This window comes from Morone saxatilis, unplaced genomic scaffold (genome assembly GCF_004916995.1).
Source record: "Morone saxatilis isolate NCDOM2014 unplaced genomic scaffold, NCSU_SB_2.0 Contig7, whole genome shotgun sequence".
Classification (NCBI taxonomy): domain Eukaryota; kingdom Metazoa; phylum Chordata; class Actinopteri; family Moronidae; genus Morone; species Morone saxatilis.
In genome coordinates this window covers 5,388,606-5,404,399 of record NW_023340246.1, presented here as the reverse complement: position 1 = coordinate 5,404,399, position 15,794 = coordinate 5,388,606, and the positions used below count along the sequence as shown (strand labels likewise).

The 15,794-nt window shown below is 40.4% G+C and overlaps 2 protein-coding genes across 2 annotated transcripts in view; both read left to right on the top strand.

Annotated features, from left to right (window-relative positions):
• The first annotated feature begins 1,099 nt into the window (after positions 1-1,099).
• Positions 1,100-10,040, top strand: kcnk13b (potassium channel, subfamily K, member 13b). Its single transcript, XM_035679004.1, has 3 exons — positions 1,100-1,436; positions 5,110-5,897; positions 9,751-10,040. The coding sequence occupies exons 1-3, from the start codon at positions 1,100-1,102 to the stop codon at positions 9,904-9,906; spliced, it is 1,281 nt and encodes a 426-aa protein (XP_035534897.1). The 3' UTR covers positions 9,907-10,040.
• Positions 10,041-15,086: 5,046 nt separating this feature from the next.
• Positions 15,087-15,794, top strand: part of LOC118340847 (26S proteasome regulatory subunit 4) — a 7,140-nt gene continuing 6,432 nt past the window's right edge. Inside the window, exons 1-2 of the mRNA XM_035678998.1 lie at positions 15,087-15,131; positions 15,662-15,715. Coding sequence (XP_035534891.1) covers positions 15,129-15,131; positions 15,662-15,715 — 57 coding nt within the window. The 5' untranslated portion in view covers positions 15,087-15,128. The remainder of the gene's footprint in view (positions 15,132-15,661; positions 15,716-15,794) is intronic.

Sequence of the window (15,794 nt, the reverse complement as noted above, 5' to 3'; positions counted from 1 at the left end):
TTGTTTTTGTTTGTTTTTTGGGGTAATTGTATGGACCAAAACACTAATCGATTAATGGATAAAACTGTCTACAGATCTAGCGATATTTAAATGAATCTTAGCAGAGCTATTTTAAAGTTGTCCTGTCAAAGTGAAGCCTTCATTACATTATTTAAAACGCAAGCCCTTACAGTTGCCAAGTATGTGACAGTAATGATGAACAAGTTCACATCGAGACAACTTAGTGGAGTGTGACCTAAAAGGCTGCTCTGGGTCTGAGATGGCCTTGGACGCATCATCGTGTTGTTAAATTCCCACTTTTACAGAAATAGCTCTTTGTTGTCTCTGTGATCCTGAATAATTTATTTCGAACCGTCGTTCCGTTGTGACATTTGCTCACATCGTCCCCGGGTAAGCATGGGCAGGATCCTGAATCCCTCATCAGAACCCGGAAAGGTCAAGTGATATTGATCTCACTATGCAAACGCGCTCTATATTGTCAGAATCAAACCTCCAAGGTTGGGATCAGGTTGAACATTTCCAGACCAGTTCGGGGCTCGTTGTGAGATTCGGCTCCTGTGATGCCTTTTACGGGCAGAAATGGTGAAATTACCGCTGGAATTTAGTAAATCTGACAAAACGGACTTTGCTCACGGTGATGAATGGACAGAGACTCTAAGTTTGTCCGTATGTTGGTGGTCAATCCGCGGTGCGTAAAACGCGCGCTCAGGGGTGGGGACTTCTTTGGAGAGGCAGGACCGAAGAGGCACACCAGCACGACTCTCTGCATCCACAGGTTGCTGCGCGGCTCTCTGCTCCTCTCCGAGCATCTTCGCAACCCAGATTAAAGAGTACAGCCGGTGGAGGTGAACTGAGGAGTCGTTAGAGGAGACGCGTTTGGCTGACCGGTTCGGACTTGGACTGCGCAAAAAAACTCATGAACAAAATGACAAATCCACAGCCTTGGATTATAACCTGCCTAAACAACAATCCAACTGTACTGCGCAGGACTTTTTGGTCGTAAGAAAATATCTTTCTTCCGAGGACTGTGCGTTTTATTCGAGAGCACCATGCCACAGGTCCCTCACTGCAGCTGCACCAAGGTGACAACAGCAACATAATGGCATGTAGGAGCGGCTGCTGCTGCGGCTCCGGTCCTATAAACGAGGATAACGCGCGGTTCCTGCTGCTGGCTTTGTTCATCGTCATCTATCTCCTCTGCGGGGCCGCCGTCTTCTCCGCGCTGGAGCAGCCAAAGGAGCGGGAGGCGAAGGAGCGCTGGGCGCAGAGGTTCGAGCATTTCAGCCAGAAGTATAACCTGAGCAAGAAAGACCTGAATAACTTCCTCAGGAACTATGAGGAGGCGAACGTAGCGGGCATCCGTGTGGACACAATCAGACCGCGATGGGACTTCACCGGCGCTTTTTACTTCGTGGGAACTGTGGTATCAACCATTGGTGAGATGGAGAAACAGGCATTTAAAAACAGTGTGAAATGCAGATTTTTCTCAGCCAGCTCTATCATCTTTTTTCTGAAAACACACACCTTTTTAAAATCCACCACTGAACCTCTCCTTGAGGACATCAGTTATTAACTTGTGTATATGTTTTGTCTGCTAGAACATCTTATTTTGTGACTCACTGTGTCACAAACGGTGTCTTGCATAGTTGTCTTTCTTTTGGAATCTCTCTTACAAACTCTCCCATATCAAGGTCATTTATCAATCACTTTTCATTAGCCAAAGTAACAAAAGAGTCTTTTTACCACCTCCTTGTATTTTGTATTGAATGGATGTCAGAAGCCAGGTTAAGTTTCAAACTCAAACTGTAACGCATTGCAGATGCTACCTAGTAACCAGCACATTAGTGTATGCAAAATACTTGTCAAACATGGCATAGCAGCATTAATGATGGCTTTGGTCCATTTAATTGTACTGGTAAGCCATGCAGTGAACCATTACACACTGCTAGAATTAAATGAAGCCATAATTAATGCCATTAGTTACATCTTTGCTTATCAAATCAAAATCCTGTTGTATGAAATGTCTGTTCAAGTAAGACCTCCTTATTTCTCCTATCTGTTTATGTGTGTTTATTTACTGTGAAGAGATCCACTTTAAGTCATGTTTAAAGTAACATAAGCTGTGAAAAATTCCTGTCTCTCTTTCAATTTCATTCATTGGGTTCCACAAAACTAGACTGAGAAAAAAAAGGCATTTTAATCCCTGAAGCACAGAAAGATTTGTCCCTAACAAGGAGTTCTCCATTTCAGCACTGGCTATGTCCAGGACTGTCTGAGAGCACTAGAGTGTTAAGTATGGCAGACAGAGAAGAGAAATAGAGCCATTCAACCAGTAGTACTGTTATACATAGTGTTATATATAGTGCACACTGTTTTTTCTTACTGTTTTCTTCTTCAGTATCTGATGTGTAGTGCCATTTCAAGATCTTTGATAGAAGTGAGTCGATATATGACAGTTTGTCAGGCCCTCTGATTAGCCATCACCATTCAAATGAGAGCTGTGATGGTAAAGGATCAGGCTGTACCAATTTCTTCACACACACAAACACATTTTATCGTTGATTAGACACAATTCGCTGTGTTTTTAGACAGATTTTACTGGATAATGGTGATTATGGCAACCCCATGATTGATCCTGTGATTCTCCCATGAGTCTTGAAGCCACTGACAATTGTCAAGAAATTGTTTTCCTCTGCTCTTCTAGTAGCCCACCTCCTCATTCCTGAGACCTCTGACAGAGTAGTAAAGACTTCATCCCATATTTCATCAAGTAGAATTCAAGTAGCTTCTGAAAAGAAGAAACATCTTTGTTCTGTGTGACCTGAAAGAAGGACAGCTTCAACATGCTTTGACATATGGCTCCACAGTCATTGACTGTACTGCTAGTTCTGCCTCAGTCAATCAGTCAGTCTTTATGATTTGACATTGTGTCATGTGCCAGAGGGAGGGGGATGAAGGGCCGGAAATGGCCCCTGGGATCCCTGGCTTAAGGGAAAGCCCCTCATAAACATGTCATTATTCAAGGAGAGTACTGTGGGCGTAAAAGATGAATACATGGAAGAGATTATCCAGTAATGCATGATCAGTACATATGCACATAAAAGTCCTCATGTTTACAGGTCCAGTGACGTAGATTCTTCATTGAATGGTAAAAAATATATATATATATTATTTTGAATTTATTCTTAGATTGTGATACTAAAACTAAAACTATACTAGAACTAAACTATTTGGTTAAATGCCGAAATTTGAATATTTTGAACATCATTATCACTTTCATGTTTATGTTAAATAGCCAAGGTGAGTAAGTTATTTTTTCCCAAAAACCCTCCAACAGTTGGAGTACTGCAAGTTTGAATCAGAAATTCTCAGTTGACTCATCAGTACAAAAGATGAAAATAAATATTTCTTTGACTAAAAGTTTTATGGCACAAGTCTGTGTACATACAAGGTAACCATAGACCCAAGACACATCCAATCACAGAACCTCAGTTTCTGTTACATGCACCGCAAATGCTAAAATCTAAAGATTACGGTGGAAGATAATATTTTGAGAAAACAGAAAACACAATATTCATCTGAAGTAATTTACTTTTCTTGATAGGTTTTCCAACTATGGTGACGGGGGTCAGGTCACCACAAAACTCCTATGTTAGGCGTGATGATGTTTAATGTCTCAGATTGCCTCTGTTGTCTTATATTTACTGACCTATTTTATGGCGTAAAACGAAACATGAAAATCTCTAAAGCTTGTGTTAACCACAGACCTTATTTCAGGCATCTAACCAAAAACCTATTTAAAAACAACCTGACTTTGAGGCGAGGTTGAGCATCACCATCAACATCAACCGTGTTGAGACCTTTGAGGCTGCCCCCCTGTCACAGATGTCATACTGACATAGGGCACACTATTTTCTTTCATGCTCTGTATGTTTTATTAACCAGGTCGAATGCCTCATCAATGCCACCTTTAAGCCAGTTTACAAAACAAGAAGAAAAGAAAAACACACCTATAAAATCCAGCCCATTTGGCTTTATTGTCGAATTTGGAAGAAAACTCCAGCCCAATTAGCACCTTGAGAACACATTTGAAGGTGGAGGCAATCAAATCCTCCACAAGGCGCTTGCCTCTCGCACAGTGGCAATTAGTCATGCTGCAGAGTGTGTTTTTCATGACAGGAGATACAGTAACATTTATCTTTGTTTTCCATTGAAAAGAGCTCTTATGAAAGAATGTACAGCTGCTGTACCTGTATGCAATCAATTTGTCACACCACAAAACACAGTACATCTGTTTAATCACCATAAAAACAATAAGTGTAATTTTCAACAATGTTGTGAATGTAATGAACTGGAAAAGAGGACAGACAGACAGGTAGACAGCCAGACAGACAGACAGACAGACAGTGGTTCATTGAGCTTTCAGTGTTAAATGAGGGATGAAAAGGAGACATCACTGAGATTGGTGCTGTCCATAGAGAGAGCTCTCTCTTTGACTCTGCGTTTGTTCACCTGACAGTTCACTAGAGGCAAAGGAGAAGTCATGCACAAACAGCATCTCAGTTCCCTTCGGGGTGAAACCAGTTAAATGCTTTTAAACATTTGAAAATGAGAGAAAATGATCAAATTGAGATGTGAAGTAGCTCCAGTGGGTCTTTCAGTTGCCAAACAACTGTGGGGAATACACTAAAATGTTAGGCAAACCAACACTTTGGGGCTGATTGCAATGATGTGCTCGGACTGAAAACACCTCACCTCTTAAGATGAGTGACAGACAAAGAGACAGATAGAGAGGGAGAGCACGTCACCATTGGCAACCCAGTATATTGAGGCAGTTGTGGGAGCGCAATTTACACTTAGAAGAAGGGGAGATGAGTAATTATGTTTATGGCCTAGCGGATGTGAGTTTGGTTTAAAAGGTCAGCTGGAGGAAATGGCTGCACTCATCTTCTCTACAAATAATCCATGTATTTACTTAAAGCAGCTCTGTTTTATTTCTGTGTGTGAAATAAAATGGAGGGACTGAGTAAGTAAGGTAATGCTTTTATCCTATCCTTTTCGTGTCTCTTCAGAGACACTTATTGCATAATGTTTTTGTGTTTATCCCAGGGTTCGGGATGACCACCCCTGCCACCATTGGAGGAAAAGTCTTCCTGATGTTCTACGGCCTGCTTGGCTGTGCAGCCACCATCCTCTTTTTCAACCTGTTTCTGGAGCGCGTCATCACCGTCATAGCTGTAGTCCTCAAGGCCTGTCACGAGCGACGCCATAACAAAGCTGTGCTCCCTCAAAATGGCCGACGAGTCTCTGATGGAAACAGAGCAGGTGGAGCTGGTGGGAGTGGTGGAGGAAAAGGAGAGGGTCTGGCTGGCTGGAAGCCTTCGGTCTACTGTGTAATGCTCATTCTAGGAGTGGCAGCCATCTTGGTGTCCTGCTGTGCCTCGCTCATGTACTCGGCAGCCGAGGGCTGGGGCTACCTGGACTCACTCTACTTCTGCTTTGTAGCCTTCAGCACCATTGGTTTTGGAGACATGGTGAGCAGCCAGCGGGTAGTCTACGAGGGCCACGCCACGGCCGCATACCGGCTGGGCAACTTCTTCTTCATCCTGACCGGCGTCTGCTGTATCTACTCCCTCTTCAACGTCATCTCCATCGTCATCAAGCAGGTCCTCAACTGGCTGCTGAGGAGGCTGGAGGCCCCCTGCCGCTGCTGTTTTCCTAGGAGGGGTCATCACCCGCACAGGCACCCCCGACGGAACGTGGTGGCCCCGGGTCATCTGCGCGCCCGCAGAGACCCCTCCATTGAGACAGACGCCATCAACGAGAGCGAGACTGACACTGGGCGCAGGATGTCTGGAGAGATGATCTCCATGAGGGACTTTCTAGCAGCCAACAAGGTGAGAGATTCAGGGCTTCAGCAGGCCGACAGCTTGATATTCCATGTGTCTAATGTAATCACGTGTTATTCCAACCAAGATATTCACTTACCTCCGAGAGCAATTTGATTACACTGCTCACATGACTAGTAGATAAAACATTTAGTCAATAATCTTTCTTCCCTGTAGTCATATTTACTGCTGTCATTGGCTCCTCATTCACCCTGCTCTCAGCCAACCCCCTCATCATAAGCTGTATTACATTTTTAATTCTCTGTTGCAGCTCTGCTGCACAAAAACCTCTGTAACATAATTTTTTTTACACATCTGATTACGCACAGAGATACAGTTACACAACTCTTCATCACGCAGATTTGTAAAGAGTTTGGCTACAGTAGTAGCTCCATAAATGGTAAATGGCCTTATGGTATGTAGAAGTGTTTCACTATGAGTTAAAGAGCACAAAATCTGATAGCAGCAATTCTAAGAAATGAAGATGCCAAAGTAATGCTGGCAGCCATATTCAGTGCCGTTCTACCACTAGAAATTTCTTCATTGTTTCATGTGGAAGACTGAATGCAGTAAACCCTTGCAGGCCAGGCAGTTCCTGCTTGTCAGACAAACATTAATACAGAAAGAAACAAGAGTAGTTTTCTCAGTTCTGCCATTTTGGAAACACAGACCTGTGTTTTTTTCTGTATCAACGCTTGCCCGGTAAGTAGGACAGTATTAAATATGGTTACTAGTATTATTTTGGCTTGTACATGCATTTGCCAGGGTGTTAATTATCTCTTCATTTTATAGGATCGCTTCTACTAAATTTCATGCATGGTGACACACTTCTTGCAGCAGCATCTCTACTGAACTGAATAATATTACATATCAAAAACACATGGCACCAGTGCCTTGATGATGTCAGATTTAATTCCATATATTCCAACTTCTATCATGTATGTAGCAGTTTGTTTATGGCTGCTGTCTTCTAGGCTACATACATATTATGTGTAAAATTTCTCTGAATACTATCACCCCTTCAACAGCCCTTGAAGCCACTCAGAATTGTCAATTGTCCACACATAACTGCTACTCTACTTTTCAGACAAGAGGAACTCACCCCAGGATTTTTTCAAACTGGATCCAGAAGCAAAACTGCATTTTCACACTTGGTGACTATTCTGATTAAAGAGCCTGAGGGTTTTGACTGAGAAAATGATTAGAATAAATGGTCTCATGTTGTAGCAAGGATGTGATAAAAACCATATAAACAGACAGACATAAAACCATTAAAACACAAACTGAACAGAAAGGCTAACATGTTACTAGACTGCTAACAGGTTGCGTAATATCCTAGATGACCTTAGAGAGTGTGTTATTATCACAGATTTAGTTTGAAGCAATGAATAAGTTAATGGTACTTTTTTTTTTAACTTACCCACTCTGTTCAATCTTTGAATTATACTTTGGTGTTAAGGTAATGAGTGAAATATCTCAACATCTACTTGAGTGACACAAATGTTTTAAAATACATTCACAGATGACTGACCTGATTCAGTGATCCCCAGTTTTTTCTCAATCAGCACCAGCAGGTGGACATCTATGGTTTTAGGTGAATTATCTTGACAACTATTAGGATAAACCACAGGATAAATTGTCATGACTTTGGTGATCCCTTAACTTATCATCTAGCATTGTCAAAATGTCAGTTTGTTCTGTAGGCGGACCTTTATTTATGACAAAATACCTGCAAAACTAATGACATTCCCATCAGCCTTAGCTGTACTTTGTGTTTAGTGCTTATTAGCAAATGTAAACATGCTGATATGCTAAACAAATATGGTGAACATAGTAAACGTTATACTTGCTAAACATCTACATGTGAGCGTTGCTTTTTTAAACATGTTAGCATGCTGACATTACCATTTAGCCCAAACCACAGCTGTACCCAAGTGACCTTGTTAGTCTTGTTTTCTACAGCATACACATAAAAAGGCTGCTATTTCTCAATAATATTTTATTATGATATTTATTTGTTTGTTTATTATATATTTCTCAACATAATTTGGATGCCCCCCTTTGAAATAAAACTAGTCCAAAGTTAGATTCAGCCTCAGAACCTCTAGCAAGATGCCTGGAATGCCTGAAAATGACAATTCAGTCTGAATATCAGGCTAGTCTGTCTGGACAATTACTCTAAAAAGACACCTGTAAGGTCTGAGAAACTGTCATTGTCTATAGTGTGGAGAGAGCAATGAGAGAGAGGGGAAAGGAACGGGTGGAAGGAGACAGAAGAAGGAGTCTAGACATTTCACAGTTAGATGCTCCGGCACCAGGTAACACACTGACCTTTTCATCTTCAGGGACAACTGAACATTGATGAGCTGTAGGTAGACGTCAGTGGCAACATGGACTTGAAACGAGTTATAACCTGTAGAGTTGAGTTGGTGTTAGGCTGCACAGCATGAAGAATTTATTTCATTCCAGTAACCTCTCTCCGAACACTGAGTCATCTCTATAGCTATTACAGTCTTTGTTAGTGGTCTAGACACTGAATGAGGTCAGGGTCATACTCACACAGGTCCTTTTACTTTGTCCAACACTGAAGTTTGGACACAATCATGTCACATCTTTGCGCAATGAAGTTACTTTGTGGTCATTTCAAGTTTAAGAATTGAGATACGTTAAATTAGCATTGCTCCGCATCCAAAGACCTCACATCTCTTGAGTTTCACAGGCTCAAATGTGGGGCATTACACGAGAATGACTATTACACACCACTTACTGCAGCTTATTTAAACATGGCAACTCAGGAACAAATATGGTATGTTTTCATTTAATTTTAATTTGTATGTTTCCAGTATTTTTAAAGGGCTATGTAGTATCCAAATGAATTACCCTCACCTTGGGTACAGGTTTTGTAGCACAAAATACCACTTTGCTAATTAAAACTAAGAACCCAGTTGATGATTAATGATCAAATCTGTAAGTACAAACATTTATGATTAGGCTCATTGTTTTAGTTACAAGACTAAGAATCTACAGCTATGCTAGAGGCTCTGTGAAGCTGCACTTAGGCACAGCTGTTCTTTGAGCTAAATGCTAAATTCAACATGCTAACATGCTCATAATGACAATGCTAACAAGCTGATGCTTCACAGGGACTGTTTACCATGTTCACATTCTTAGTTTAGTATGTTGGCATTTTAACATTAGCAAAGTATAGCCGAGGCTGATGGGAATATCATTAGTTTCGCAGGTATTTATGTTATAAATAAGCATCGGAAAAAATAGAATTATCTGGCGATTACCAGAGTTTTTTTAGATTTAATTCATGGGAATATGAATGTCTATAACAAATTTCATTTCACTAAAAATTAAAAATGGCATTGGCAGTAAAAGTCAGGGGATCACCAAAGTCAGTATGGTTCGCTCACCGGGGGCTGTGACTGTATAAATTCTGTGATCATCCAAATTTCAGTCTGGATCAAAGTGATGGATGCTTGGCTAAAAATACACACAATTATGTTGATTTAATATTGACTGAACACAGGTTAAACATCAACACGCATCTGTCGTGTACTTTCTGTGCGCATTGCTTTGTAAAGATTGACCTGTGGGAGAGTAAATATCAGGTTTCTGTCAGTCACACTTGTTCAGTATTTGTCATCTTTGTTCCCTTAAATTAGCACACCTAAGGAGAGGAAAAACACCATCTGGTAGCCTTGTATCACACCTGTGAAATCAGATGTGCCGGCCGCCAACACATTGTATTAATGCTCATTTCGCAAGGCTTCACAAGTTGCACGTACCACTTCCAAACACAGACAGCTAATATTTCCTCATCTGTTGATTTCTTTATCTCTTTCCCTTTCTGCAGGTGAATCTGGCTATCATGCAGAAGCAGCTTTCGGAGATGGCCATTGGGCACCCTCGCCAGTCCAGCTCCAGTTCACGTCAGAACGGATTCTCAGGAGGGGTGGGCGCCCTTGGCATCATGAACAACCGGTTGGCAGAGACTAGCGTGGACAGATAGGGGAAAACAGCGTGAATCCTTTTTTTAGGGTTACAAAAGGCTGAGAGGATGAGATGAGTAAGGACAAATTAACACTGTGAAAAAAAAGATTTTGAGTGGTGTACAAGACTGAATTTATGACTACGTAATACATCTCCATCGACAAGCAAGCTGACCCCCAGCAGCTACAGCTTAGAATCAAACCCTCTCAGCCCACTCTGCTGTCAAGAACATGGCTACATTAATGTTGTATGATAGTTTGCTGGAGTCTCACATCTGGACCAGGCTCAGTGCGCCGGAATGCTCCCCGTGAGGAATTCAGTTTCCATGGTGATAAAAAAGCCTGTCTAGAGCCCCTGTATTTAAGCCTTAAGGACCTGATGCACTACACGCTACTTCACACCCAACTGCAACTTCCACCCATCCACAGTACTTACTATCAATCTACCCACGTCCACTCTACTGTATGTGTCACTGTAAAGGACATTAATGAGAAAATAATAGCTTTAATAAAATGGGTGTTCCTTGGCTTTGTGTCTAACGGTATGTAAAATAAAACAAGAATCCCATTTCATAATTAATTGAATTTTTACCTTGAATGCAAAATGTATAATTTTACAACCAGACTATCAATGACACTCGTTCACATGGTTCATGACTCAGACACAGCTGCATTATATGCTATTCAATAGCCCTGCATCTTTTGGCCCTGCTTTCATTCATTATCACGACAAATAGAAGACAAAGCCCCCTAAGAACCTCATTGCAAACCAAACAGACCTATCTCGAGCTGAATGGGTGGTGTTGTGAGTATGAGATGAAACCTATTATGTGCGACTGCTGTTTACTTTGTTATGTGCTGCACATTATCCGGGCACAGATGCAGACATTTTCACACCCTGATGTTGTCCAGGCCTGTAGTTGGTTGGTATTGATATAAATGCAGTGAAAAAGAGACATGCTCCGGGGGTTGTTTGATTCTAGCTCAGCTGTGTTAGGTTTGTGTGTTTTCTCCTGTAGTCTGGATTCACGCTAAGTGTAGTAAACAAAAAGGACAGAAAACAGACAGACAGAGGTTGCCCATAACACGCCTTTGACACCGGTGAAATCTGCAAGCAGCCAGGAGGGATAATGACTTGTGGACACTATATTATGCTTGATTTAGGGAGATGGTATATGCATCTTCTTTGTCTTTGTAAATGCATGAGAAGAAGGCTCCACTTCTGACGTCATCAGCTGAGCTTTGGTATATTTGACTGAAGTGTGTGTGTGTGGTTTACAGAGAACGTGAGCAGAGAGAAATCCTTCTTTAGTGTTATCTTGATTAATGACAACCTAACAAACTTACAAAGAAAGAATGTTAATGTGAATGTTAATTTTGTACAGAGTTGTCATGATTTTATAGGATGCTTTCCAATGGTTGTACGAATACTATATCTGTGAGTCATCCTTTTCAGTTCACAGCAGAAACTGAGAAGAAGGAGGCGAGATCCAGATGGCACACAGCATTAATAAACATATGCAGAGTAAAGAATGTATTTGTATAAAATAAACATGATGTAACTGACCATTGGCTAAATCCGTCCACCACACATTGATTTTTACAATCAGGATTGGAATCATAACAAATGCACAGGACCATAATTACAGCAAAACTATGTTTTTTTCAGAGTTTAGAGGATACTGTCTTTGCCTTTCCAGAACCAAAAACACACAAGTTTGAACGAGTGTATTAAAGGCCCATATGTTGATTTGCTCAAATGGAATATAATATTCACAGGTGTGTTTTTATTAGTGTAAATTCACCCAAAAATAAGAATCTTTGTGTTTTTATTACCTTAGAATGAGCCGTTTTTATCTACAGATGAAATGGGTCCTCTCCTACAGTCCACAATGTTGAACCAACATGTTACTACAATAGCCCAGAACAGACAGGGTTTTCATTTGGTTTACATTTAGTTACCCCAGCCATGCATGCAATTCAGCTTCAGTCTTTTAGCAGATTATGTTTGTTTCCATGAAGTAGAATCTTAAACAAAATTGTTGTTTTTAAAAATTGGAGGCAGCATTTTCAAACAACTCATGGAGCTCATGTTTGCTTGACTAGCCAGATAGCTACAGCTGTTGCAAGAGAAGTTGCATAGAAATGGTAAGCCTGGTTTTGTCTACCTTTGTCTGAAATCAGTATTGTTAAAAAAAGGATTTTGAGTGGTAAATCTGGCACAATTATCATTAGCTGTGTTTCCATCAATACATTTTCATGTATTGCATTAGAACATTTTTATGGAAATAACTGAGGTTTTTTTTTTTTTTGTAGAGTTAATGTGCTTATTAGGAGGTGAAAACACCTTTTCCAAATAAGTTTTGACATAGAGAATATTTATGACATAGTCAGCTGTTTCAGCTCCAAGAGAAGAGTAGGAGAAAAAAGAAGCTTTCTCCTCTCCAGACAGCATGATACATGGTCAATACTAGCTGACATAGAGAATAATTACAACATTCCCAATTGAAAAAGAATCATGAAGACGAACTAGATGATTGGTTTTGTTTCTTCTTCTTCTCTTTGAGGTTTATTGGTGGCAAACAACTGCTTTTGAATCCAGTTTGGAGCCGCCAAATTGTGATGAAACTAGGCCTAGTTTATTAGTTCAAGTTGATGGAAATTCACCTCATTTTCTTTGCCTTTTTTCTCTTTTGTGACAGTTTGCCTGACTATTCGATGGAAACAAGGCTACTGTAAACTGTAAAATGTGCTGTGCAACTAGGTTTAGTCGACAGTCAATTACTGCAGCTTTAATTCATTCATTTCAAACAATCCTTTGAATCATTGTGTGTGTTTAATTGTTTTTCTAGGTTCATGACGTTGTAAGGTACTATGGATGTAAATCTGCCTTGTCTTTATGTATTTAACCTACATGTCAGCACTTTGATCTCCTCAATACTAACATTGAGATATCAGCTACATATTCACCAAGTCAGTTCATTAACAGTACAGAGAGAGAAAATAACACAGACACGAACAAAGCCCTAAATACTGAAATCCAATATCATTACAGAATCATAAAACTGATAAAAATAACTTGAATCTAGCAGCCTCCACTCTTTGCTATGGAGACATTCTCGCCCTCAGACAGAATAATCTGATGCACAAACTGCGAAGATGTTGCTTTGCCATTGGCAGGGTTCATGCACATGCACACTACACAAACATAATCACACTTTCAAGCGCACACACAAAATAGCCTAATAGAGAATCAGAATATGTCAGAGAAGCTGTGCCTACACAGATAATAATAGCTTTGAACAATTGCCTGTGTGTTCCTGTTTTGTTTGTGTGTGCATATGTTATTCGTGTGTGCGTGTTACAGGCGAGACTCGGACAGATGCAGACATACAAAGAGTCTTTGTTAAAGCTGTTTTCCGAGTCACGACAACTCCCAGAGAGTTACTGACACCGCTGTCGCATCCACTGAGTTGGAGACAATTTAAAATGCACTCTAATGGAACAATAATGCGGGATTTGACAATGTGGTTGATGTTGCTGTGCTGCAGAGGTGGCCCCCACCATTCATGGTTCACTGGGAGTAAGCTTCATAGGTGGCTATTTTATTATTATGTACACAAAAGGTGTGAAACCTCAGTAGCTGAGTAAAGACATGATGAATGTATGACTATACTGTGAGCAATTTTGACGATAAATGAAAATGGATGTGTGTTCCTGTGACATTTGGGAGTGGGGCAGTGATTTATATATTATACATATTATATAATGTGTAATATATGCAATATACTTTATACTTTAAAAACAAACTTTAGACAGTGACACTGATACTGAGTCCAATTGAGGTCAGTGGCTGTCAAGCAATGGCTTTGCACATATACAGACATGTCTGACCACAGGGATTAGCTACACAAATAGTGACAGCGCTGCACAATTAGCTAATTAACTTAATGACTTAATTAGGATGGGTGGGATGTGTTCGCAGTGTTGTGTGCATAATTATTGATTTATCATGTGCATGAGTGTGACAGGGGAGGTTAAATAGCAAGCATGCCAATTAAATAGTCTCTGTGAAAACCAAGGCTGTGAGACCCAAGTGGCACATGGTGCTAGCCCAACATATGCACAGTGAAGAATGCTTTTGTCCGGCAACAAAATGAAGACAGCATTATTTCTGCAGCTTTATTCCATCCTCTTTGCTGTAGAGCACCCAGGTCAACACCTTGTGCAGTGCTGAGGATGCTGTCCTTAAAGTTATACATCCAAAACTTTACGTTTTCTTGTTAAGTTTGTGTCTTTTACCTAAGTGTTGGTTCTTTTGTTCCTCTACATGACATACAATAAACTCACTTTTTGTCTTGTTGAAAATACAGGAATCAGCTGAAAGTTTGCTTCTTTACCTGCTCTAATGATGGCCCACGTGAATAATAGTCAGCCAAAATGTGCAATAATGTGCAAGTAACCATGACAATGCATGACATGTGATGTTCATCAAAATCAGCTGAATAAAGTTCAAAAGAGAACCATCATTAAAACAACATACCGTGTGCTATTGTAATGAGTTTAGACCATGAAGTCTGTACATATGTTGCAAACATTTTTATTGAGGCAAAAAATATACATACACTATATTGTTGTGTCAAAGCTCATTTTACTTCATAAGGAGATTTTTTAATCGAAATAAAGGAAATAAATGTTTAAATGAAATTAAATTTGACTAAAACAAAATGAATGTGTATGTAATAAATAATGGGATATAAATCTAAATGGAAGAATAGGAACATAACTCACGAGGCAGTCCAGGAGCATTGATTTCCTACATATATCTACCCCCTCTTCTTCTTCTTCCTAAACCTTTACTGTCTCCTACCCTTCTCTCACTTGAGGTGTGAAATGGGAAATCTTATTATTTTAGGAGTCAGCCCTTTAAGATGAAGTCTACACCTTCAGACAACTGTGAAAGCTGAAGTTGTATGGTGTGACTGTGAGCACTGCACCACTTCTTACTGTCTCAGTAAAATCTGCATGGCTGCTGTTATAATGTCTAAGTAGCCTAGTTAATAAAAACATAAAAGGAAGAAACATTTAAAAAAGAAAAAAAGATTGCTTAAAAACAAGTACAACTGAAACCTTAAAAGTTCAGTATTGTTCAAAAGGGGTTTCGGGTAGCTTTACGGTGTGTAGTATTTTGTCCTATAGAGCTGCCGTACCCTCTGACGTCACTTCAGAGCGACAAGTAACAATGGTAAGTGAGCAAGCAATTTTGTGTGCGGCTCGTATATTTATGATAGGAAACGCTGTTATCCGCCAATAAAACGCCACTCATCGTGCTTAAAACTGTAGTGTGTGTACTGCCATGTAGTTCCTGGCGGTTTTACGTGTTGACTGTGAAATAACGACAGAATTAAAAGAAGGAAAGAGCCTTGTAGCCGAATGCTAACAGCATTAGCTCTGTTCCTCCGGTGGCAGCAGTCGTGATCCTAACAGTTAGCTCCTGTTAGCGAAGTCATTCATATGGCAGAGGCGGCGTTTTCTAATGTCGCTAAAATGTGTATTGTTTCTTTGTTAATGTCACAGTTTGTCTTTGCGTTAGGAATACAAGCTAACGTGTTGAATTAAGCTACCATGGCAGGTAACGGAGACGAGAGCTAACTACTGTAAACAGCCCGGTTAACGGGACATTTAGGAGGCGGAATCTCCGTCAATAAGTGTCAGGGTTGTTCTGATGGCTGCTTTTCTGTTCCGTTATTTAACATATGGCTGATATTCTTCTAGGGTCAAAGCCAGAGTGGAGGCCACGGTCCAGGGGGGGGCAAGAAGGACGACAAGGTGAGAATGACACAGCTTCTGCTAGCTGACCTCTGAACTGGCTTGTTTTGGTTGCCAAGTATTATTATTATTATTATTA

Bases quoted from the DNA above. Each gene is read 5' to 3' on its own strand.
- kcnk13b (XM_035679004.1), top strand. From the start codon at position 1,100: ATGGCATGTAGGAGCGGCTGCTGCTGCGGCTCCGGTCCTATAAACGAG. The intron at 1,437-5,109 runs GTGAGATGGAGA...TGTTTATCCCAG, and splicing joins AACTGTGGTATCAACCATTG to GGTTCGGGATGACCACCCCT. The intron at 5,898-9,750 runs GTGAGAGATTCA...CCCTTTCTGCAG, and splicing joins ACTTTCTAGCAGCCAACAAG to GTGAATCTGGCTATCATGCA.